The 23,610-nt window shown below is 38.3% G+C and overlaps 1 protein-coding gene across 12 annotated transcripts in view; it reads right to left on the bottom strand.

Moving 5' to 3' along the window:
* ADCYAP1R1 (ADCYAP receptor type I) overlaps positions 1-23,610 on the bottom strand; it is a 157,162-nt gene that overhangs the window by 74,454 nt on the left and 59,098 nt on the right. For all 12 annotated transcript variants that reach the window (XM_065050329.1, XM_065050339.1, XM_065050331.1 and 9 more), the window contains one exon: positions 20,088-20,193. In XM_065050329.1, the coding sequence (XP_064906401.1) occupies positions 20,088-20,193 (106 nt within the window). The remainder of the gene's footprint in view (positions 1-20,087; positions 20,194-23,610) is intronic.

Below are 23,610 nucleotides of genomic sequence, written 5' to 3' on the forward strand. Positions count from 1 at the left end.
ATATAAATATTTGTAATATACATAAAATACTGTACATAAATTTTCCCCACAAGTATTAATGTGCCCCAAAGAGAACCCTGGTCTTCAACTGGGGCTGTAGGTAAAGAATCTTTCCAAACTGTACAGCTGAACATTATCCACTTTTTCCACCCGTGGAGAGTAGTGATATTTGGCCCATTGTAAGATTCATGGGCCTGTGAAGAAGACATCTGTAAAAATCACTAAGATCTGTTGCCATGGATACAGAGAAGGTAGAAATTTTTACAGCATTTCTTTTTGGTGTTTTTGAGTCTATTTTCCTTTTAAAGTGCAGAGAGAATTTGATTGCATGGAAGAAGATAAGAAGATTTGGTAGCAGTTCTCTTGAGCACTGGGGTTTCCCAAAAATATAATAAATTCAGGGCTTCAAATAAAAAAAAGTGATCACATATTCCTTTGACTTGTTACTTTCTAAATAATCTCGCAACAGCATTGAAGTCAGGCTAAAATGGGACACAAACCTTGAAACGTTCTCTGGGTATTGGGTTATGCACCAACCTTAAAAAAATCCCAACATAGTAGAACAGGATTTTCAATGGGACTTATTGAGGCAAAACCTCAGATCAACAGATGCTTAGTTAATAACGTTTGTCAGGAATTTTGACTTGTTTCTTAAGGGATAAATAGACCAAACAAAACAGGCAGACATTGAACAACTGAAAATAACAACTGACCTCAAGTCTATATGACTGAAAATTTTAGAACTTCTATTAAATTCTGTTACACAGATATTAACTTCCCCCAAAGGTATTCACAAATTATCATTGTTATTTAAGTTTCATGGTAGCTCTGGGGCTAAGAAGATTTTCTGTTCTTTTTATAGCTGAAAAAAAAAAAAAAAAAAAAAAAAAAAGAAAACAAAATAAATTGTGATACTGAAAGCTAAAGACTCTCAAGAGCAAGAGTTGTAACAGAGCCCAGAAGAAAGTTGTCCCGTTATATTCAGACTCCTGTCGTCCCCTCATTCTTGCTTTTCTAGTGTTTATAAATAGAGTTATCTCAGTGGAAAAGACACGTCTGTAGTAGAATATAAGTTATAACAGAACTTGGGCCAAATTCATTCCTGATGTAATCGCAGTGACGCCAATGTGAATCCTCTTGAGAGGCATTTATTCTTTGTTTACTCATTCAAATCTTCTAAGAATGAGAAATGACTGAATTAAATAACTTAATTTCTTCCAGTGTGCAAATTCCATAATCTCTCCTGGAAATTGTTCTAGTGGTGAGTCAAGCAATTCCTTATGAGAGCCCATGGGACCTTATGATCTAGTGTAAGAAACAAAGGAAATAAATACATTATAAAAAGCCAGTTCATACTCTGTTAAGAGGCATGTTAACACATTATATTTCATACTCCTGAACAGGAAGACAGAAGCTGCATTTTGTTCAAGCTTTTAGAGTAACTTAAAAAGAAACCTTGAAGCAAAGGTGTGATTTGATAACAATGTCAGAGTTTAACAAAGCCTTTCTCCTGTTTCATATTGAATTTCTCTGACTCTGCCCGCAATGTATTCAGAGAGTAGAAAAAATAAGACCAAAAAATAAATGAAACCCAGCCTTACAAGGATTTTCATACATCTGAGAAATTTCAGCCAATATGAAAGAGACTAAAGGAAAGAGACTAAAGGTTCAGTAAGTTCCCAGCTACTAGATGCCTTCCTGTCAAAAGTAAAGATATAATAAAGACATATTGTTTGATCTGGGCAAGTTATAATGTGGAGTCATTGAAAACACCATGTGAGGGATATCAATAGATGAAAATGGAGGTAGAATGCATGATGAAGAAGGAAAAAGGAGATACTGGTGAAGTATGAAGATTTTTCATTATTATCCCCCTGGTAATAAACAGTAGATGCTTTCTTTTTTTTTCTGGAAAGATTTTTTTAACAGAGACAGAAGGGGAAAAAGTGGAATGGAATGTTGACTGGGAAGGAACCACTGTGCCATAACACCCAGACCAGCACTATCACCAGCAAGCAGATGCCATATAAACTTACTTCAAAAAAAGTAAATATTTACACACTATTCACAACTCAGCTAAGGACTCTTAAGCCAAGGGTCATGGTTTCAAGCCCCATGCTGGGAAACAGAAAGGACTGTGGTGGGTTGACCTAGGTTAAAGACGCCAGGTGCCCACCAAGCCGCTCTATCACTCCCCTCCTCAGCAAAATGGGGTGAGGAGAAAATGAGATAGGAAAAAAAACTTGTGGATCAAGATAAAGGCAGTTTAATAAAGCAAAAGCAAAGGCTGTGCATGAAAGCAAAGGAAAACAAAAGATTTATTCTCTACTTCCCATCATTAGGTGATATCCAGCTGCTTCCCGGCAAGTAGGGCTTCAGTGTGCATAGCAGTTTCTCCAGAAGAAAACCGTCATAGTAACAAACAGCTCCCCCCTCCTGCTTCTTTCTCTTAGTGTTACTGCTGAGCAGACACCGTATGACATGGAATATCCCTTTGGTCAGTTTGGGTCAGCTGTCCTGGCTATGTCCTCTCCCAAGATCTTGCCCACCATCAGCCTACTGGGCAAGGAGCGGGAATGTTGGAGAGCAGTCTTGATGCTGTGTGAGCACTGCTTAGCAGTAGCCAAAACACTGGTGTGTTCTTAACACCTTTATAGTCACCAATAGAAATCACAGCACTGTGAGGGCTGCTATGGGGAAAATTAACTCCATCTCAGCCAGACCCAATACATTTCTGTAAGCTACAAAATACAAGATCTCCCAAAAGCCTGTAGTAAAGGACAAAATACTAAAACTCACAAACATCATACTGAGACAGAGGAAAAGGTGTGGGGGACTACAGTGGGTCTGTGGATTCACTGATGGAGGGCATGGGAACAGAAATTAGCCTTGAAGATATTAAGGTGTACCCATGAGAGAGAAGGGAGTAAAAGAGTAACGTTGATGATAGCAAAATTAGCCAATGAGATGTTACTGCTGTAACTTGTAACCAATAGTGAAGAGACACATGAATTGGTAAAACTGTATAAAAATGCACTTGTGGCAATAAATGGCACCTACTACTTTCATCCTGGAAGAACTTGGTCTGTGTCGTTTGTCCATCTCAACTGCGACAAAAAGGACAGAAGGGTTTCTGATGTCGTAGGCGAATGAAACATGTGAAATTAAAATGTCCAGAAAACCATAGGAAGTGGACACAAGAAGGCCCAAAATTTTAGTTGTGGTAGTGCAAAACCTGAACTGTTAGAGACAAGATAGTTCCCCATTGCTTGCCTTTAGAACAGATCCTTGGAGAACAAGTGTGGTAGATGTGTCTTTTTTGTCTAAAGACCAGAAGGATCCAGGAAGCAATGGGAAGCAGTCACCAGAGGGTGCTGAAGATGCTATCAATTCTGGGTGATTTATTGTAGAGGTCCAGCATCATCAGTTTCAACTTCCAGACATAAAAAGAAATGCATCAAACCTCCAACACTACTGGTTTAGTCACTACTTCCACCAAAGCCATTCCAGTAATCATTGTAGGAAGTGATAATTTAGGAAGAATTTGGGAAAAAAGTGTCTGCAGATCTTCATTTTCCTTTTGCTTACTCTTGTAAGTACGGAGTTAATTCCAAAAAAGTCAATGAGTTTCTCCATGTATAAAGCTGCTATAAGTTGGAGACTATTTGGCTTGGAGAATTTAGAGATGGGTTAAAAAAAGAAATATGAAAATTATTTAAGTATATTGTTCCTTCTCCCTCACTTCTTACTAGAAAAGGTTAAAGACCCAGTAGGAAGAGAAATTGTTCTGTGGTGTTGCTCACAAATCTGTGTGGGCAGGTAATTACACTCCCATCTGAAGTAATAAATAACTATGAAAATTTGCATGCATATAATCAATATTTTTTACTGGTGGCATTTATTGAACTGTGGAATAATTATGGAAAATAACAGAAAATAAGGCTGAAGGGACCCACGGAGATCATAAACATTATTCCACTTACCCAGGCAAAATAAACCACAACTAAAATATCTAAAAGGAAGTTTGAGATTTCTCATTTTCTGTGACATTCTTATTACCCGGACAAAGAATAAGAATAGTACGTTATGGGGTACAATTCTCCACACTTGAGTAACAGAGTAAAAGTCCAGAAACTTATTTATGTTTAATAATTTGATAATTTTTGATTTGCAGGGACTGTGATAGAATCAGTGTTATATTTAAAGACTCTTCATGATATTCTGAGAGTGAACAGCTGTTCTATTACTTAACAGATAGAAAAATAACCTTAACTGTAAAATCCAGTTAGACGTAGCAGTTATTTGTAGGTATAGGCACATATTTATGCAGTTTTGTAGTATAGATATGTATTTATATATACTCTCAGGTAGGTTACTCTGTCCATAGACTGTTTAGGGGTACAGGTAGAAGAAAAATTAGAAAGTGCACAAAATAAATGTTCCATTAAGTGAAAAATCTTATTCCTCTGTACAGGAATGATCACCTGTTGTAATAATGCCATTTGAATTTTATTTATCTGTTCTCAATCCAGAAAAATAATGGGAAACTAATCAGTGATTCTGGTATATCCTATATGAAGACAACTATGAAATTGTTCTACTAACTGGGGGTACTGTATTTAATTCTGTTCTAGCTTATTCGATTATAATAACAATGGGTTCTGTTTTAAGTAGTTTGTAGGTTATCAGAGAAGAGGTAGAATTATATTAGTCATTTGGCTGTATGACCAAAAACCTGGAGCAGATTCAAGTACTTTCACATCTTGGGAACAAAGATGAGGAATGTTCTCAAAATGTATACAACAGTCCTTGAGTGCACTTTATTAATTGTTTGTGGTCATTATTTTAGTTTGGCTTTGCTTTTGTCACATGGTTTGAACATACTCTTGTTACACACCCTAATAACAGTTTTTCTCTCCTAAAGCATTTAATTGTGCATTGACTTCTATTTACAGTAAATTTTTTCTACACAGGTCCTGGTTAATCATTCAATTATGGATTATTCTAACCTTGTCTTTTGTTTTGGTTGTGATTTCTAGTTGTATTGTTTCACTGTGCTTGCTTTGATTTGTTTTTCTCTAAAGGAAACAAACCAATCAATTATAGTAACTGTGTGAACATGAAATGTAGGGCTTGATTATCAGAAGTGTAAGCTGCTCTGGAACGGCAGGCGTGCAGGACATCTGAAATGGTTTTTAGGGTAATCAGAAAAGCAAGGAAAAGGATCAATAAGTAGAGCAGATCCAGGTGCTTGTCCACAAGACTTGACTATCTGTTCTTGAAGGGTGAAAACCACACCATGTAACTTCAGACATGTGTCTTACATGTCACACACACAGACAAACAAAGGAAAACAAAAACCCACAAACAGACAAAAAACCGAAACCAACCAACCAAACAAAACCCCCGAAAACACAAAATCCAAAAAAAAAAACAACAACAAGAAAACAAAACGAAACAAAACAAAAAACAACACACAACAAACAAACAACCCACTCCCAGAGAACAAAATAAAGTATGTGAAATCTGGAGAAAGAGGAAATACGGGACTAGAAACAGGCAACTTTAAAATTACAGATACACTCTGAGTGGGACTCAGCTCTGATATTAAGACACCTTAAATTAGGTGTTTTAATATGCAAAAGGAATATTAACCTCAGTATCTATCAACTGTACAAGGAGTTTTGGGAGATTAGCCAGCTAATTTACCAATAAATTAGATGCCTAACATCCACTGATGCAATTCTTCCCCAAGGATGTCATTTTTCCCTAAATACAGAGCCCAATACAGTTGTCTTTACTGAAACATGTACAAAAAATGCCTCTTGAAGTCAGTGGAAGTTGAGGTTGGAGACTGAGAGCAGCAGAATTACATCTGGGGAAGAACAAGAGCTGCTCCTGGTGCTGAGTGCAGAACACACCCACCACGGGTTGAGTATTTGCTGCACTTATGTTGGCAAAGAAAAGGTGTGTTTAGTTTAAGAATTCTCAAAGTCATAAAAGTGATTTATTAGCGACCTTTTCATAAAACAAGCTGGTGGTAGCTATAAATACATTATTAGCTGGGAGGTGAGTCTATCTGGATATTTCTGAATGGCTTGAGGCTCAAAACTGCCCATGTTAAAAACAAAAGTGCCTCTAAGCTACATGTTTACAGTATGGTACAAGAGAGGAGTAATTACTTTGATTCATCTGTAAATCATTCCTTAGACATTATGTGTTCATCAAGCTGTCAAAATCATGAGGCTTCATGGCATCCAGGAGGAAAATTCAGAAATGAAAAGAAAGAACATTTATTTTAACTGAGACCAATCTGATGTCTGGAAGGTGAGTTTTCTGAATTACGTTCCTTTCGAACTATCTGGCAGGAATAATGCATATATTTGAAAAAATAAACAAAACAAAATCGGACTATAACCTTCAATGTTCCTGTAGATATGAAATGAGGGAAAAAGAGGTCACACACCAATAGGAAAGAAAGTAAGCTGTCCTGCTTCTGAAATATCTGAAATTAACTAATTCTCTAAAATATACATATTAAAGAAAGGCTGGTGGAACCAACTTTTATGCTCCTTTTTATTTTATTTTTTTTTTTCTCCTACAGAGGATCCTACATGTCCAGTTTAAGCAAATGTTCTACTTTCAACCAGCCAATGTGAGATTAATTTCACCTTTAGAATTCAGTGCAATATTGTTGAAGTATTCTTGCACCATGGAATAACCTATTTCTGTGGTGGAATTCAAATTAGGAAATGAAATCTCAAGCTGAGAAGCATAAAAACAGCACAGGCCAAGTTAATTTTTTTTTGTAGTATAGCATGCAAAATTCTTCTATCTAGAATGAAATACTTCAACCCATTAAGCTTTATGACTCCCAAATCAAAATACATTGAGTTCTTCTTTGCTTTTCCCTTTTTTTTTCCTTTTTTCCTTTCCCATTCCTTCTATTTCACAGGATGATTTTGAGGAAGGAATTGCATATTTTCCTTTGCTCCTTTTTTGTAGGACCAAATTACCACGCACATTTGGAGTCACCTGTGCTGTCTAGCAGCTTATCTCCCTTTCCCCACCTTCATCCTCCCTTGTCTAAGATCTAAAAAAGGTACAATGAGTATTGAACGTGCAGTTTCTGATGCCTTGTTCTTCAAGTGACAGAACAGGCCGTGAAGTTCAGCAGATACTGCAGAGCTTTCTCCACTTTCTAAATCTCTTCAGCATCCTGCGGAGGAGATCAAGATCTGATCCATTGTGATTTCCAACAAAAGAAAGCGCATAGCTTAAGTGTCTAATGAAAGAGTAATATCAAGAACTTTGTTGAAAAAAATAGGGCTTAGTAGGGGCTAAGGGAATTGATATTCAAGTCGTTATTATGCATGTAAGTTATTTTGCACTTCTGCTTTTGAAGGTAAGTAAAACTGAGTTATCCCATTTTTGCCGTGGTGAGAGGAATACATACAGATATTTTTCTACTGCTTAGCAGATGGAGTAGTTAATAATGTGTTATAGTACTGTAACTTGCTTGTCTGTCTGAAGATGATTTAACTTACTGTTTTTCGGTGTTACTTTGCTGAGGAAAAATCAATATGCACGATCTGTCAGGAGTCCAAGTTATTACACTCATTCCACTGCATATATTATTAAGTAGGCAGTTTCCTCTAATGAAGTTCTTGGCTTAAGTTTGTAAAGTATATTAAGAAGTAGGGGATGTAGCTCAGAATAAGCTGAAACAAGAAACGAAACTGTACAATTGGGCAATTTTAGTCATTGGCCAACTATGGAGGACATCAATACTAGGTGAAGTTTCATCAGAAAAAAACATTTCACAGTAAAGAACAGGATAAGAATACTCTTTTGAGTCTTTGGTCTAGCAACACTTGATCCATGACTAGAGCTTTCTGAGTGATCCTACAAAAAATTCAGATACCAAAAGGAGTGATTCTAACTGTACAAAATGTGGTGTGTCAGAATGTTCCTCCAGAAGCCCAAAGGAAGTGATTCTCCAGACTGTACAGAAAATCTTCCCATTGAATTTATTAATGGAAAGTCATTGGAGTTGGTTCTAACCCCTTCTTGTTCCCATCACATTTACTGTTCTCCCAAATAGTGGTCCAAGTACAGGCACTAACAAAGCAAGCAGTAACTGGCAAATGTGTTTTCCGGAGTGCAATTCAACTGACCAATTGCCAACATCCACATTTGGATAGTTTTCAAATTTTTTGTAGGATTAGATAGAAATAGACAATCCTAGAGAACAATGTCTCTCGTTTGAAAGCAAACATCTGAAATAGGTCTGATGAGTCATTCCCTTGAGAAGCCAACTTTTGTCCATTGATTGTAAGGCAGCTTCAGGACAATAGCCAAGATAAAAAATATATATGGCATAGAAATCTCAAGTTCCATGAGAAAAACTCCATGGTGTCTCTATGAAAAACAAAACAAAACTAAACAAAACAACACCCTACCTGATACTGTTCTCATCTTCATATCAAGGTACAGAAGAATAATCAAGGAAGTTCAAATAATGGCAGTCTCACAAAAGTCCCATTTTATCCAGAAAATAGAGTTCAATCAGTTCACTTCCTGGGCTGTGTCACCCGTTAAATCTACTTCTAACAAGAGACTGAGTGAAGGACTGAATAGAAACGAGGCAGAAATAGAAGGACACTGCATGATGCTTGATGACCATCATAGTCTTTTCATGCAAATGATTAACTGGGTGACCACAGTCTCCACGTGTCTGTAAAAAGGGGGGGTCTGGCCATACTTTTCTGCAGCAAGTCACAGGCTGGAGCATTGTTCCCAGACAATTATCGCAGAAAATCTTTGTGCATTCCACAAGTTTATAGTCCTGACAGCTGATGAAACACAAGTGTCATACACTCTGCTCTAGTGTCTTTGTTCCCCGTTCTGCCCCTTCCCAAGACAGATCCAGAAGAAGGAACAAGGATCCTGATTATGATTGCTAGCAACAGGAAACATCATGACATAGGGGGAGCTATTGTGGGTTAGAATGGGAATCAACAAGTTACTACAGATCCTTCATCCTACCAGGGTGATAAAATATACCCTTAACACAGCCAAGAATACTACTTCGTCTTTTAGTAGATCTTATTATATCCATGTGATCTACTTTCTGAAATCATTAGCAACAGAAACCCAAACCTAAGGAATATAGAAAGGATCAACATCTGTATTTTGTCTTTATTAACCATAAGCATATGCACCAGTATCTTTTACATCCTTCTAGGCTTTTATGAGCTCAAGCAGAGATCATAAATTTTTTCTGTATTGTCCTTTTCTTGCCTTTGGGTAGTTTGACTAATAAAATGAAACTTGTTGGATGTGTGTGTAGTTATCCTGTGGTTTCTCTGTTAAAAACAACCAAATGTGTCTGTTAGTCATTGCTAAGAATACTTAATGTTTTTTTTCCTCTGTCTCTACTATCAATGAGAAAAAAAAAGACATTTTTTGTTAGGTTGATTAACAACCTTCAGCAAACAAACTTTCCTTAATTTTTTTAGAGTATTCTTTTAGGAAACAAGACTGATTCTCTGAAGATGCCTATCTCTTTCCATCGAGATTCATAGAACCATAGAATCATAGAATGGTTTGGGTTGGAAAGGACCTTTAAAGGACATTTAGTCCACTCCCCCTGCCATATGCAGCAACATCTTCCACTAGATCAGGTTATTTAAAAGCCCCATCCAACTTGACCTTGAATGTTTCCAGGGATGGGACATCTACAACCTTGCTGGGCAACTTGCCCCGGTGTTTCAACACCCTGATTCAGTGAGTCCTATAGCTCTTTCAGTTCACACTAAGAAACCTAAATATGTATGTCTGTATGCAAATTGAGGTGAGTTTCAACTGCTTCAATGCATGTCATTAGAGCCACCTGAGCTATTACGTGACCTCCTGCTTCTATTCCAATACTGTTACTCCAGTAAGTCTGTGCCATATCCTTGAGCTTTATGTTAGTGTCTCAGATACTCAAGGCATCTCAAGTCACACTGGATATGTGTCTACACAATAAAACCCTTTCCCCAGTTCCATTATGGTCCACAAAGTCAATACATTTACTGAAGCTGTGAAAGTAATTCCAGTGATAAAATGAAGATGTCTGTGGGTAACGATCTGCTCTCATAAGGGAGCTATTGAGCTATTGACTATTGAGGGATCATGGAATTTTTAGGTAGCTACGTCAGGTATTTACACTGTAAAAAATTATTTTATTTTCATAAAGATATATTTTAGTGCAATTTGAGATGTTTCACAGGATTGATTCAAAGTTGCCAGTCTAGACAGACAGAGATCTTCTGTAGGCCCCATGTCAGAATGTCTTGATGGCCTAAGGAACTTGGAGACACTTGCTGTTTATATGCACCTGAATCCAGTCCTAAAAATATCCAAGGTCATTCCCTAATTCTTCTGCTCCTGGAACTCATTGAACACTAGAATGCAATTTACAGTCAAAGTCTAGATTTCATTTAGGATTGCTCTGTAGTCTCTGGCAATATAGGGAAATTCAGCCTGTGCTGTCTTAATCCATGTTCCATCACTAGAAGTAAAAGTCCTAGAAATGAGTCAACAGTGCCATTGATTCCAGCAAGAATCAAATTTACTCTCTCTGTTTTTCTTAGTGAGACTAAAAAGCTGAAGGAGCAATAAAGACTCACTTTTGTCAGAAAATACAGCAGACAACCACAGAATATACCATGGGAATAGGAACAAAAGAGCGTTTTCACAGAATTATCTTTTAAGACAATACTCAGTTGTCTGACACCTGACTCACTCATTTTTACAGAAATATAAGGTTTTCAAGACCTTCATGAAAACACCGTTTGCATACAAGGAAACCCTTGAATTCAGCACAAAAATGTATCCGCTTCTGCAGAAAACTGCAGCAGCTTGCCTGATGGGATACAGCAAAAGCACACAGTTTAAAAGGAGGCACAAATATCTCATGAAAATGATACTGAAATCACAGAAGGTCACTCAGTTATAATTCAGATGACATGTTAATAGTCCTTTGAGGATTATTTTCTGCCACGACACTATAGATATTAAAAAGCTGAATTATTGTAAATTGTCACAGATCCAGCTGTCCGTGACTCTGAAGATACCGACAGATCATGGCAGCACAGGAAAGACCATCTCTTATTTTATTCCTTAAATTTTACTGTTATCTATCATCCATTTTTTGACTGCAATGACCTGGTATATCATGTTTGTAATTATGTATAATGCTCACAATTGCAGCTTAGGGCTGCATGAATTAAAACAATCCCACTTCTCCGAAGGTAAAATCCATTGCAAATGCATCTACCACATTATGCATTTGCAAATGGTAATTTTTTTTAAAAAACGTAAGTAAATAGGTATATGAGGAAAACCGTAACTTACTGATAACCTCTGCATATACTATAAAAAAGCTGTCTCTATTTACTCTAAATCAGCTTTTCATTGCACATCATGTATGCCAGGTAGCAGAAGGCAAGACTGGGCTTCTCGATACTATTTAACTACAGACAAAAACAGATAGGTGGCATGGTAAAATGAACTAGTTGTCACCATAGAAACAAGGAACTCACAAGTGGAATTGGGTAAATAATTGATACTTTGCTTCAATGGTTAAACAAAGCAAAAAATGAGGAAAAAAAATCTGTTTAATTAAATAAGATATTTTCCTTCTTTCTGGCTGTCATGAAGTGCAGAGACTTGGACAGACAGATAGGAAATTTCATTTTTAATTTTAAAATTTATTTATTTTTTAACCGTAGTTAAATTTAATTAGTAATATTTCTGAAAAAAAAGTGTTCTGTCATGAAATGTCAATGCATTATTATTTTCCTAATTTGTTAATTGTTATTGTGTTTCAGCCTAAATTATTTAAAAATTTAACCTGAACCTGCATTTTTCAGTGACTATACTGTTTGCAGAAAAACACTTTTATTTAGTTCAGCTCCCTGAAATTAATTTTATCTGTGTCAATAAAACATGTCCCTAAGAACCGCGTTTAGACGAGGTTCTTAGGGACATGGTTTAGTGCTAGAGTTAGGTTAGGTTACGGTTGGACTCAATGATCCTGAGGGTCTCTTCCAACCAAAATGATTTTATGATTCTATGATTCTAGTATCTTACCCAGTTGCCTGGACAAATTCCATTCCATCTTTTATTTTCTTTTAACTTATGTTCTTTGGTTATTAAAGAAGGACTTCCCAGCAATTCTGGAGATTACAAAAGTAATAGCTTTGAAAAAAAACAGGTAGGAATTATTACAGTGAATATACTATGGGATGGGAATAGTTGCTCATACATATGCTTTGCAGTTAACAGTGTTTTCAGAGCTGAAGGTCTTAAATTCCTTCCCTTCATTTCCCATCTGAATAGAAGTCCAGCAATTGCTGAAAAGATGACTAAACTGAGATTTATAAGCAAGGTTTGCAAAGAAGGCAGTCCTGATTCAAACCACCAAAACGTTGCTGAACGTGTTGGCTGAATGTGTTCATGCTGCCCAAGGAGATGATAGAAATTTCTGCTCCATTACTGAAATTTTTGCATCTTTTCTCTGAGTCATCTTAACTGACCGTTCCCAGGTTGATGATCACCTCACCTAAGTTTTATCTTAGAGAGTCCATATAGTTTAACTTGCTCCTCAGCTTCTTTCCTGAGTCAGTAGAGAGTAAAAGGTCATTCTATAGAACAATTTACCCCACAAATGTCAAGAACGCACACTGGTTTGAAAGGAATAGCTCTAAGGAAGAACCCACAGCTCTTTGGTGGTCACTTAGTTTAGACTAGACAATTTAGGTGTTAGTTACTAAAATCAATAGAGACTAGTCACATCCCTGGAGACAAAAGAGTAAATAAGAAGTAGTAGGATTTGGGGTTAAGACTCTTAGGACAGAGACTAAAGTATCTATACCTACTATAGGATTACCCAAGACACTGTGATCCCTAATGAAGAACAGTACAGAGATCCCAAATCTAATGGCAACCCAACTAGATCTTGAAGCAAAAGCTGCTGGATTAGACAATCACAGAACTGCCCTGCAGCAAATTATTTCTGCACCCAAGACCACAATCTCAGCTGAGAGTTACGATGCCAAATTAACATCCCTGCTCAACTGGTATTAATATGTGAATTTTCATATCATGTCTAGGGTACAATGTGGATGGGTTTTCAATCCCTGCTGCCAGGAAACCTTCACCAGAAAAAATATTGTTATTATACTATTAGTTTTCCCAGGCAGACCATATATATAAGTATAGTTTAGTTGTATATTATAGGGCGATGAGAAAGAAATATGCTAGAGGATTTTACTAAAAATAGGAACATACCAGCGGTTCACCCATTGGAGGTTTGTCTCCTCTCCAGCAGATCATTCCAAAGCAGTTTCCCTTTCTTTCCCCTGTCATTGTTGATCTTGAACTTTTTAAATGACGATGAACTTCCAGGCTTTCATCTTCACTAATGTGACTGAATTCACAGTAGGGTCGTAACATCTCTTTTACCTACTCTTCCCCCATTTGAGAACAAGATTCTTTCTAGAATGGTTTATGCCTGGATTGTGAAGGTTGTGTTCATTCCATTACTGCTACATTATTATCCACAGAATTCATGCCACCTAACTTCAGACCTCCATAACTATTGTTTTAATAAGCACTGGAGACAAATGGGCATTTGTCATATAGTCTTCTCAATGTAAGATGGATGTCCAAAACAGGGCAAGTTTAAGTGCTGTAATTACTTGTAAGTGTAAGTGACTTCTAAGTACTTATTTTGATCTATTGACTATAAACACAGTTTAAACAACTAGCATTAATAAAGGCCTCTCTACTATATACAACCATATTTAGGTGGCATGAATCCACCCTTTGTATCTGATGCTTAAAATAGTGTTGATAAACTTAGAGACATTCAGTAAAGAGCTAAAGAATGAGTCAATGATTGGAAAAGAGAGATCAGTGAAGCTCTTTTTCATGTATTTGCCTGAGAAAGTAAAGCTTGATCACACCTCAGGTAGCAATGGTTGCACAGGTATCTCGTTCAGGTAGAGAAATCTACAGTATAGGTGTTTGAAATGAGCACAGATCCAAACCCTGGTATCACATGATCCCTAACTTCTATCTTGAAATTCTTGCTTGTTTCTACCAGCTCTAACATGAGGCTCATAGAATATTTTTTATGCAGTGTCACATGGATAAATCCATCAGCAAAGAATGCATCTTTGAACAAGGACAGATGTATTCAGGCAGATCAAAGCTATCTGGGTAAATATCCCAGCTCAAAGAGAAGCCAAGTAGAAAACATTTAGGTGTAGAGATGTATTCTTAGCTGTACCTTCCCAACCCAATTGCTTTCGAAAACTAAGTGTGAGAAGACCAACCTTAGTCCTATTGTTCTTTTGCACAGCTACGTCAACAAGGGAGAGACACATGCACACACACACCACCACACACAATGAAGTAATGTCTTCCCACTGGTGCCAAGGGAAATAAGAGCAGATAATGACAAGGCTCTAAAAGAACAGGAGAGACCCAACAAAAAAAAAATCTAAAACTAAAAAAAACTTCTCCATCACTATATGAAGATGAAAACATTTTTCAAAGTCTACTGTGATTTTCTCTCTCCTTGCATTACCACTATTACTTTCTAATTGCCATCTCCTACCCTGTTGGTACCCTTACCAGTTTCTTTCCTGTCGATTCACAGGATAACTTGCTGATAGGATCTCTCTCAATAAAAACCATTGTACGCACCGCATCCCTGCAAATACTTATTTCATTTGAATTACTTGACTTGCCTGGCAATGCTGCTGCACTGCAGTGTTTTTCAGAGGAAGGACAGGAGGGATGAGACTAACTAACTAGAACTACAACTTAAAGATTAATTTGACAGGGAGTCATGAACCACATAATCACCAATGATTCCTCATCACTTCTATTTGTATTCAAATTCTTGTGCTGTGTCTACTGCTACCATACCTTGGCTCATTCCTGATCAGTGCATTTTAGACACTATAAATATTAAATCAGAGGCCCAAATATGCAGATCACAGAATGACTGGGGTTGGAAGGGACCTCTGGAGATCACCTAATCCAACCCACCTGCTAAAGCAGGTTCACCAGAGAAGATCACACAGGAATGTGTCCAGCTGGGTTTGAATGTCTCCAGAGAAGGAGACTCCACAACCTCTCTGGGCAGCCTGGTCCAGGGCTCTGGCACCTAAAAGGAAAGGTGTTTTTCCTCAGGTTCATATGGAACTTCCTGTGTTTCAGTCTGTGCCCGTTGCCCCTCATCCTATCACTCAGGGAAGTCCTCCACCATTTGAGAGAGAGCCACATTCAGGGGACAAATCTAGAATATCAAGTTCCAACAGTGGAAAGCAAGACAGGTAACACCCTGGGAAAATTCTGTCATGCCAATCTACAGCTGGAGAAGTGTTCTATGCTTCATTAGCAGGGCTTTTTCTTTTGCAGGGTTTCTGTGAGTGGCATATTTCCTGGCTGTGATCTTGTGGCCCCATTGACAGTGTCAGTTGCAGCTGGTCATGAAATCCCAGACCAAGCAAGAAATATGCAAGGTCTTTGGAGTTACAATTCCATGTGATACAAGCAGAAGACAGCTGGGAGATTCTCTCTGTGAGTTCATGCATGTGACAAGTGTGAATGTGCAGGTTGCTGGACACCTGCCTGTCTTTTAAGGTCACCACTCAAGGAAGCAATGATTGCAAAACTTGCTCACTCAACTATAAGTAGATCTACTACAGTTAAGTACATGGATGGTACGAAGACACCTGTGTATCAAAACATCCCCTGGGAAAAATCTTGGTCTAGATTTTTTGGGGTAATCCAGACCTCTAGCATGACTTAGTCAGTATAACAGAGCCAGATGATAAAGGTAGGATCTGTCTGACAAAATGTAGGCACCTACAGCATAAATATATATAGATGAGATGTTAACGCTGACTCCTATATACGTTCATAGAGAAAAAAAGGCACCATCTAATTTACTCGGAGGATAAAATGAATCATGTCTCAGACTCTACTTATTAGATATTTAGAGCTAGAAAACGAGCAAGGTGACTTGCTCATTTGTAGTGTGGATGTATTTGCAGGCATCAACATTTAATTAGATGAATCCCAGGCTAATTGTACATGACCCAGGAAACTGTCATTCAGCATCTGAGTAACTCCTGTGCCATTCTTTCCTAGCCCCAGGGTTGGGAACAGGTCAACAGAACCTGGATGGGGAAAAAATAGAAATGAAAAAGGTGTATATGGATCAGCAGTGAGCTTTATCAGTTCTTATCAGATAGAAGGTCCCTTGAGAACTGCTGGCAGCTAGAAGAGGGTCCAACAGGAACTGAGGCAGCTCTACGCTATAGGAGGGTCAAAAACTCAAGCAAAGGAGGTTGGAAACACTGATGTAATAAATAGCCTGGCTCCACTGCCTGGGGAAGTTGAGTATGAAATAATCATTCTGCTCCCTCTTTTACTTTCTTTTTTTTTTTTTTTTTGCCTTTGGCTTTCATTATTTCACTTTATCACTTTAATTCCACCTCCACAGCAAAAGAGTTAGATCTGTGTCCTGCTGAGATTTCATTTTCTTCATATTCTCTTTTCCATTCAGTCTGTATGTGGTGGTTGAACAGGGATGGACACACAGGGTCAGCAGCTTCTCCTTATTTTTTCTTATATAAAAGCTCCTGAAGAATTCAAAGCATTTAAGAGGAAGAAGTTATCATAAAACTCACGGAAAAGAAACAAACAGAAAATCTCAAGGCAGTAACTGTCTCTGAAGCATTATAGGCATTACACAGCAGCAGAAGGAGAGAAAACAGTGCTGGGAAGAATAAAACAGTAATGAGCACAACATCTGGGCATGAGAGGTAGAGGGGAGGGAAAGGGGAGAGCATCAGAGCACTGACAAGTTGAGGCTGGAGACTTTCTATAATATAGTGCCAGCTTTTCTCTTCAAGAGCTGTGGTTGCTCTTGCAGCATCAACATTGTGCTTGTGTTGGACCTCACCCAGAGGAGCTCTGGGGAACCATTTAGTTTATGTCTGTGTTCACAGACGCTGAACGCAGCAGGGAGGCAAAGCAAAGGCAGGAGAGTTGAATTATTGAAAAATGTACGAACTCAAAAGATGTTCTTCCTCTGTTGACTTTGAAGTGTATTGCTTTCCATGCAGTACTCTTAGGCAGGAGAAATATCAGTGCAGAAGACAAGCTCTTAAAACAGGAGCAGAGAATCTGCTATTACCTTTATTGTTCTTTACACCATGTGGGCACCTTGGAGTAGGATTCACTATCTGTAAGATTATTACTCTAGATCATGTAGAAATACAGATCACAAAGACTGTTCATGTCCCAAATCCAAGTTTTATACCTAATCATTTGACTTTGTGTCACCTGCAACAGAATGTGGAGCTTCCTTGCTTACAGAGGATTCTGTAGGTCAGCTAGTTTGAAGGATTTTTTTTAAACTATGGTAACTTGAATATGTGCACAAGCCCCTACAGGCTCTAAAAACTCAAAGCCCATTTTATACCTTTCAGCCCCTTTAAGGAGAAATAACTCCTCAAAAATTTCAAATATTGAATTGTTCCACAGAAAATTACATGAAGAAGTAGTCAAAAGAGAGAAGAGGTACTTTTATGCTTCTCCTTGTTCTCAAATAAACAGAAGTTTACTCACCAGCCAGGAGGGACATCTTCCTTCCTTCAGCTATTTCTAACAAGCAAGGGAGTTATCTCCTATGTTGCTCTTTCTTTGAGGGAAACAAGGTAATAACACATTTCCCCACTGCCTGCCATCATTAGTAAGTCTTACTGCTACAAATGAATAACAAAACTCAAATGTTGGGCAATTTTCACTTCTCCCAAGTGAAAAATAGGTTGTCCGCAGCAGGTGAAAATTGGGAAGAATCAACACACTGCACATATTACTGAATAATTTGTGGGCAGTTACTACTTATCAGGGAGTTTCATAATGAAACTTCTTCAAACGGTGCTTGATAACTTAACATAAAACCAGATTCAGCTGTGACGAATAGTGCTCCATTCCAGTAACAGACCAGGGGCAAAAGTGGTTTTGGAGAAAACAGGTATTTGTGGTATTTTCCCAACTACTGCAGTGTATCTGTTGACGTCCAGTCCTTTAGTTATGGAGGTAAGGCTTTGTTGGGAATGAGGGTGGCCTTGAAATAAGTACCATGTTATGAAAGATGTTTCTGGAATGTCAGGAATTAAAGCGATAGACTAGACACAAAAGTGAAATGAAACATATTATATGTAAAACATGTCTATAATATTTTTTAAAAGGTAAAGAGAAAGGGCAAAAAATAGGATCCATAGACAAAAATGGCTTTAAAACAAGAAATATGCCAGAATACTTCACTGGAAAACAAAAGTCTTTGAGGGAATGTGGCTTCTTTATCCAAAGCCACATAAACTGTGGAAAGTGTTGCCACAGGATGTGGCGAACAACTAAAAGATGCACAGTAAGCCTGGGAAAATCTTCTTTAGAGTGATTAAATCAAAAAAATACTGGGGAAGCAGTATAAAGAGCAGCTGGGTTCTGCTGCTTGACAAGATTCAGTCTCTTGCTGCCTGAGTGGGTGACACATTTTAATCACATTGAGATACAAAAGCCTTTCCAATGGCTCTGGACTTCTTCTGTCTCTGAGCCGTACTCCTTGAATTTGGAATATGCAGGGGGGAAGAGTTCAGTCTGAATAGTCCCCCAGCTGCCAGGGTTATTCTGGATTTGAGTGATAACAAACCAGCTAGTGAAACAGTCTCTTCTGACCTGGGAAAAGGTATGAATTCCTGAATCCAAATAATAGTCATTGCATAATTATAACAAGTAGGGCTCACGGTCTGCTTCTGACATCATTCTGGGGGCAGGGGAGGAGAAACAGGGTTTGTTTTTTTTTTATTCTGTTTTGTCCTTGCTTTTGCCACTTCTGGACCTGGGAAGAATTAGGAAGCTCTTCTGTAATGCACAAAGGGGAACTCAAAAACACACCCCCGGGGCTGAAATGAACTGTCTGAATTACATGCTTTCCCCAGTTCCACCAAACCACACAGTTCCTTTGCCCAAAGCTGGGAAGCAGAACAAAAATGAGCTTATGTATGAGATTAATAGCAGGACTCTGATGAAAATACTCCTTGCTAAAAAGCAAGGTTTGCTTCAGAGGATGCTCTGATAACACACAGATCTGCATCCTGCCCTCCCTTGCTTCTGAGCTAAAATACGTGGTGAGGAAAAGTGAAATCGCCCATCTTTACTCACTCATGCAATGTGTTTTATCTGCTTTTCTCCACAATTTTACCAATTCTAGTCACTATAGAAGCATTTTGAACAGGACTCAGAAAACAGACGGTGATTTCCAATTAGTTTCTTTGTCATTCTTTGCCCTTCTCTCATTCATGCTGGCCATAGGAAGCTCCTGCTGTAGTCAATGGGAAATGAGACAGGATATTAAACTATTAATTTCTTCTTTGCTTGCTGCCTCAGTTTCTTATCTCAGCAATAGCACAAGTATTCTTTATAAAGATTACAGTCATCACAATGTTAATCCCTGTAAAGGTCTTCAGATCATGTGAGAGAGAGGCACAAATTATGACTAAACTGACGATGCGGAATGAGCTGTTACAGACCAGACCAGTGATGCACTTAATCTTATGTCCAGTCCATGATAGTTGTTGTCACCTGCACCAACAGAAGACATCAACATTATCAAGGCCTTTCTAGGCACAGTATTTCTTTTTTCTTTCTTTTTTTCTTTTTTTCTTTTTCTTTTTGGATTAATTTTGTAGATACATGACACTGCATCACCTAAAGTACAGCAGCAAAGTCCTGACCTCTGATAATAACCAGCAATTGTTCTGCTACATCCCCATTTATTGATTTTTTTGTCGTTATAACGTTTGTATATGCTCAATTCAACTGCAGTGACCACACCTTTTACAGTAAGATGTTTGCATTGATGTTGCTGGAAAGCCCTGCAGACATGACAGGAAAGGTTTAGAAACCATCAGTTCAACATATATGATTTATACCAAGTTGGAACTCACCTGGAGAAGAGTCATTGAGAGGGTTCAGAGCAGCTGCCCTTCGTATCTTCTCCAGACAAGTCTCTTGCTCCTTTTTAATGATACAGTTGGAATGGGTTGCTGTAACCTGAAACATGGGGAAAAAACGCAGAGGAAGAACAATTACAAACTTAAAATAACTAATGAGTTTATGTTGAAACATCAGCAAGTATTGAGATCTCATTCCAAAAAGAAAAAGAAACAAAAACATCATTAGAAATGAGATAAAATGTTGGTCTTTCTGTCAAAGTGTAATTTCTAATATGCTTGCTTTATTTTATTGTATTCCTTCCTCATATAAGGCTGAAGTAAAGGTATCTCTAAATAAAGCAATATTTTAAAGAGGAATCAGAAATCAATTAAGGCTCAGTTTGATATTACACCAGTTTCTTATGAGTCTTGCACAGTCCATTAAACTAGCTCAGGACTCAAAACCAAATTAAAAGCTCTTTCAGTCTTTCACCCTATCCATTCCTTAATGTTCCCGTCTTCCTTTACTCCCAATGAATACAAGGCAACTTTCTTGCCAAAAGGAAGTGCAATGCCAATTAAACTGAAGTGACTTGATCCAATTTTTTCCCCTATCTTTAAGGCTCTGAGGCTGCCCACTACGAGGAAAAAAATACAAATGGGTTTTAAAAAAATGTTAAAAATCAAGAGTTTATAACAGGAAAATTGCAGTCAATAGAATGCAAGCAATCCCAAAGCAGCCACAAAATAAGAACAAGACCCATTCCCAGAAATCAATATGAGATTTCATTCCTGTTGCAGAAAGTGGCCAGGGGATATCAATTCAAGGGCAAGACAATCTCAGCTCTTATTAGATCATTTATAGGGGCACGACTGAGGTTCAAATCACGCTCCATGGAAAACACTGTGAAAATCAGTGTACTGCTTGAAGATGGGATAGGTTACTCCTGTTCTCTGCAAGAATTTTGCTGTTTCATATTTCCCAACCCCTTTTCCTTCATTATTAATGATAAAGAACTAGAGGGGAAGTAGAGTGTTTTACGGAAGTGGTCTGTTTTCCCTTAACTGCCAAGTAGGAACAAGCACACAGGGAAAGCAATACCCAAATTCAGTCTATTTCAGTTTATTTTGGAGCCCTCTCTGCACAGTTCAACATCCCTCACATCCCAACAGAATCACACAGAATCACAGAATCCCAGAATGTCAGGGATTGGAAGGGACCTTAAAAGCTCATCCAGTGCAATCCCCGCATGGAGCAGGAACACCCGGATAAGGTTACACCAGGAAGGTGTCCAGGCGGGTTGGAATGTCTGCAGAGAAGGAGACTCCACAATCTCCCTGGGCAGCCTGGGCCAGGCTCTGGCACCCTCACCAGGAAGAAGTTTCTTCTCAAATTTAAGTGGAACCCCCTGTATTCCAGTTTGTACCCATTACCCCTTGTCCTATCATTGTTTGCCACCGAGAAGAGCCTGGCTCCATCCTCCTGACACTCACCCTTTATATATCTGTAAACATTAATGAGGTCACCCCTCAGTCTCCTCTTGTCCAGCTCCAGAGCCCCAGCTCCCTCAGCCTTTCCTCACATGGGAGATGCTCCACTCCCTTCAGCATCTTTATTGCCCTGTGCTGGACTCTCTCCAGCAGTTCCCTGTCCTGCTGGAACTGAGGGGCCACAACTGGACGCAATATTCCAGGTGTGGTCTCCCCAGGGCAGAGCAGAGGGGCAGGAGAACCTCTCTGACCTACTGAACACCCCCCTTCTAATCCACCCCAGGTACCATTGGCCTTCCTGGCCACAAGGGCGCAGTGGAAATGAAGGAAATGGCTTGGGTGACCAATACATTGAACTGCCAGCACATAGAATCATAGAATAATTTGGGATGGAAGGGACCTTCAAAGCCACCCCAGTCCCACCCCTGCCATAAGCAGGGACATCTTCACCCAGCTCAGGTTGCTCAGAGCCCCATCCAGCCTGGCCTGGGATGTCTCCAGGAATAGGGCATCCACCACTTCTCTGAGCAACCTGGGCCAGGGTTTCACCACCTTTATTGTAAAAAATTTCTTCATGTCTTGCCTGAAACACACACACTTATGATTACTTGTGTGCAATACTCAATACACACAGTAAATCCCAAAGCATGCATAATCCTACCCTGTCTCCCTGAAAATAAGACAGGGTCTTATATGAGTTTTTGCTCCAAAACTTATTACTTTTTTACATGTATAGCTGCATAGACACTATTTAAATAGAGTTTTTTAATGAGCTGCAACTAGGGCTTATTTTTGGAATAGGGCTTATATTTTGAGCATCCTCAAAAATTCTGAATAATCATTGTAGGGCTTATTTTTGGCATAGGGCTTATTTTCAGGGAAACAGGGGAGTTTGGTGGTGTTTGTGTTGTGTGTTTTTGTGTGTGCGAGGAGTCAGAGAGTCATTTGCACACTTTTGACTTTGAAACAAAAGCCACCATCCCTATTTCAAAGACAGAGATGGTTTCCCTGATGAACTCCAACTTTACTAGTTTACTCACCATTTGTAGGAAATGATAATGCTATAATTTCATCTCCAGGGTCCCAGTAATAAATTTCAGCTATTTTCCCCCTGGTGTATACCAGGCATAACCGTATTAGATTTGTTTATTTTCAAAACAAACACTCTTCTGTTCTAAGGGCTCTCAAGAGCCTGGAAAACATATATATAGCCACCAGTCTCTGGGATCTCCCAAGAACATAAGGGCTTTTGCTACATCATTTCCTAAATGTGCCAAAGATTGGGGAAATTGCATTGGCTGACATTCAGGTTCTCAGAATATCGTTTTAAAAGATAAAAGAGAAATAGCAAGTAATTCAGGCTTCTGTTGCTAGTACTGGCTCACTCTTAGCAGTTGCTCAGGTCTAAAGGAGTGTCCAGCGGTTGTCTCAGTAAGTGAATGTGGCAGTTTCTATACTGTTTAGTATGTGTAGATTAGAAAAGCTGCCATATAATAATAAAAATCAACATATTATTATTATTATTATTATTATTATTATTATTATTATTATTATTATTATTATTATTATTAAATAATTATACAAGGAGGAAATTAATAAACAAAAAGAAATGTTTCATACACTTCTTGTTAACCTGCAGAACTCTTTTCAGCTTGATATTGTGGATGTTAAACGCTAAAGGAGTTCAAAACATATATAAATATGTATGTATGTATGCAAAGTCCGTCAAACTATACTAAATTCTAAGAACAAGAAACCCATGATGCACAACTTTTTATGCCTTACAGGGTAACTCTAGGTCTTTGAGAAGAAGGTTTAGATCCAATCAGTAGCAAAAGGATGAAGGACTGTGATTTATCTTTACAACTTTTGTTTTCTTCTTTAGAAAGAGGTAAATCAAAGTCAGGACTCGATTGATTATAAAGGTTAAACGTTAAATTGATTATAAAGGTTAAAAGCTCAGATTTTATTGTTTTCCTGGCAGACAGGCATATCTAGTCATACGTATCTCACTAAACTGACTAAATTTCATCAACTGTATCTC

Source organism: Columba livia, chromosome 2 (assembly GCF_036013475.1).
Source record: "Columba livia isolate bColLiv1 breed racing homer chromosome 2, bColLiv1.pat.W.v2, whole genome shotgun sequence".
Taxonomy (NCBI): Eukaryota; Metazoa; Chordata; class Aves; order Columbiformes; family Columbidae; genus Columba; species Columba livia.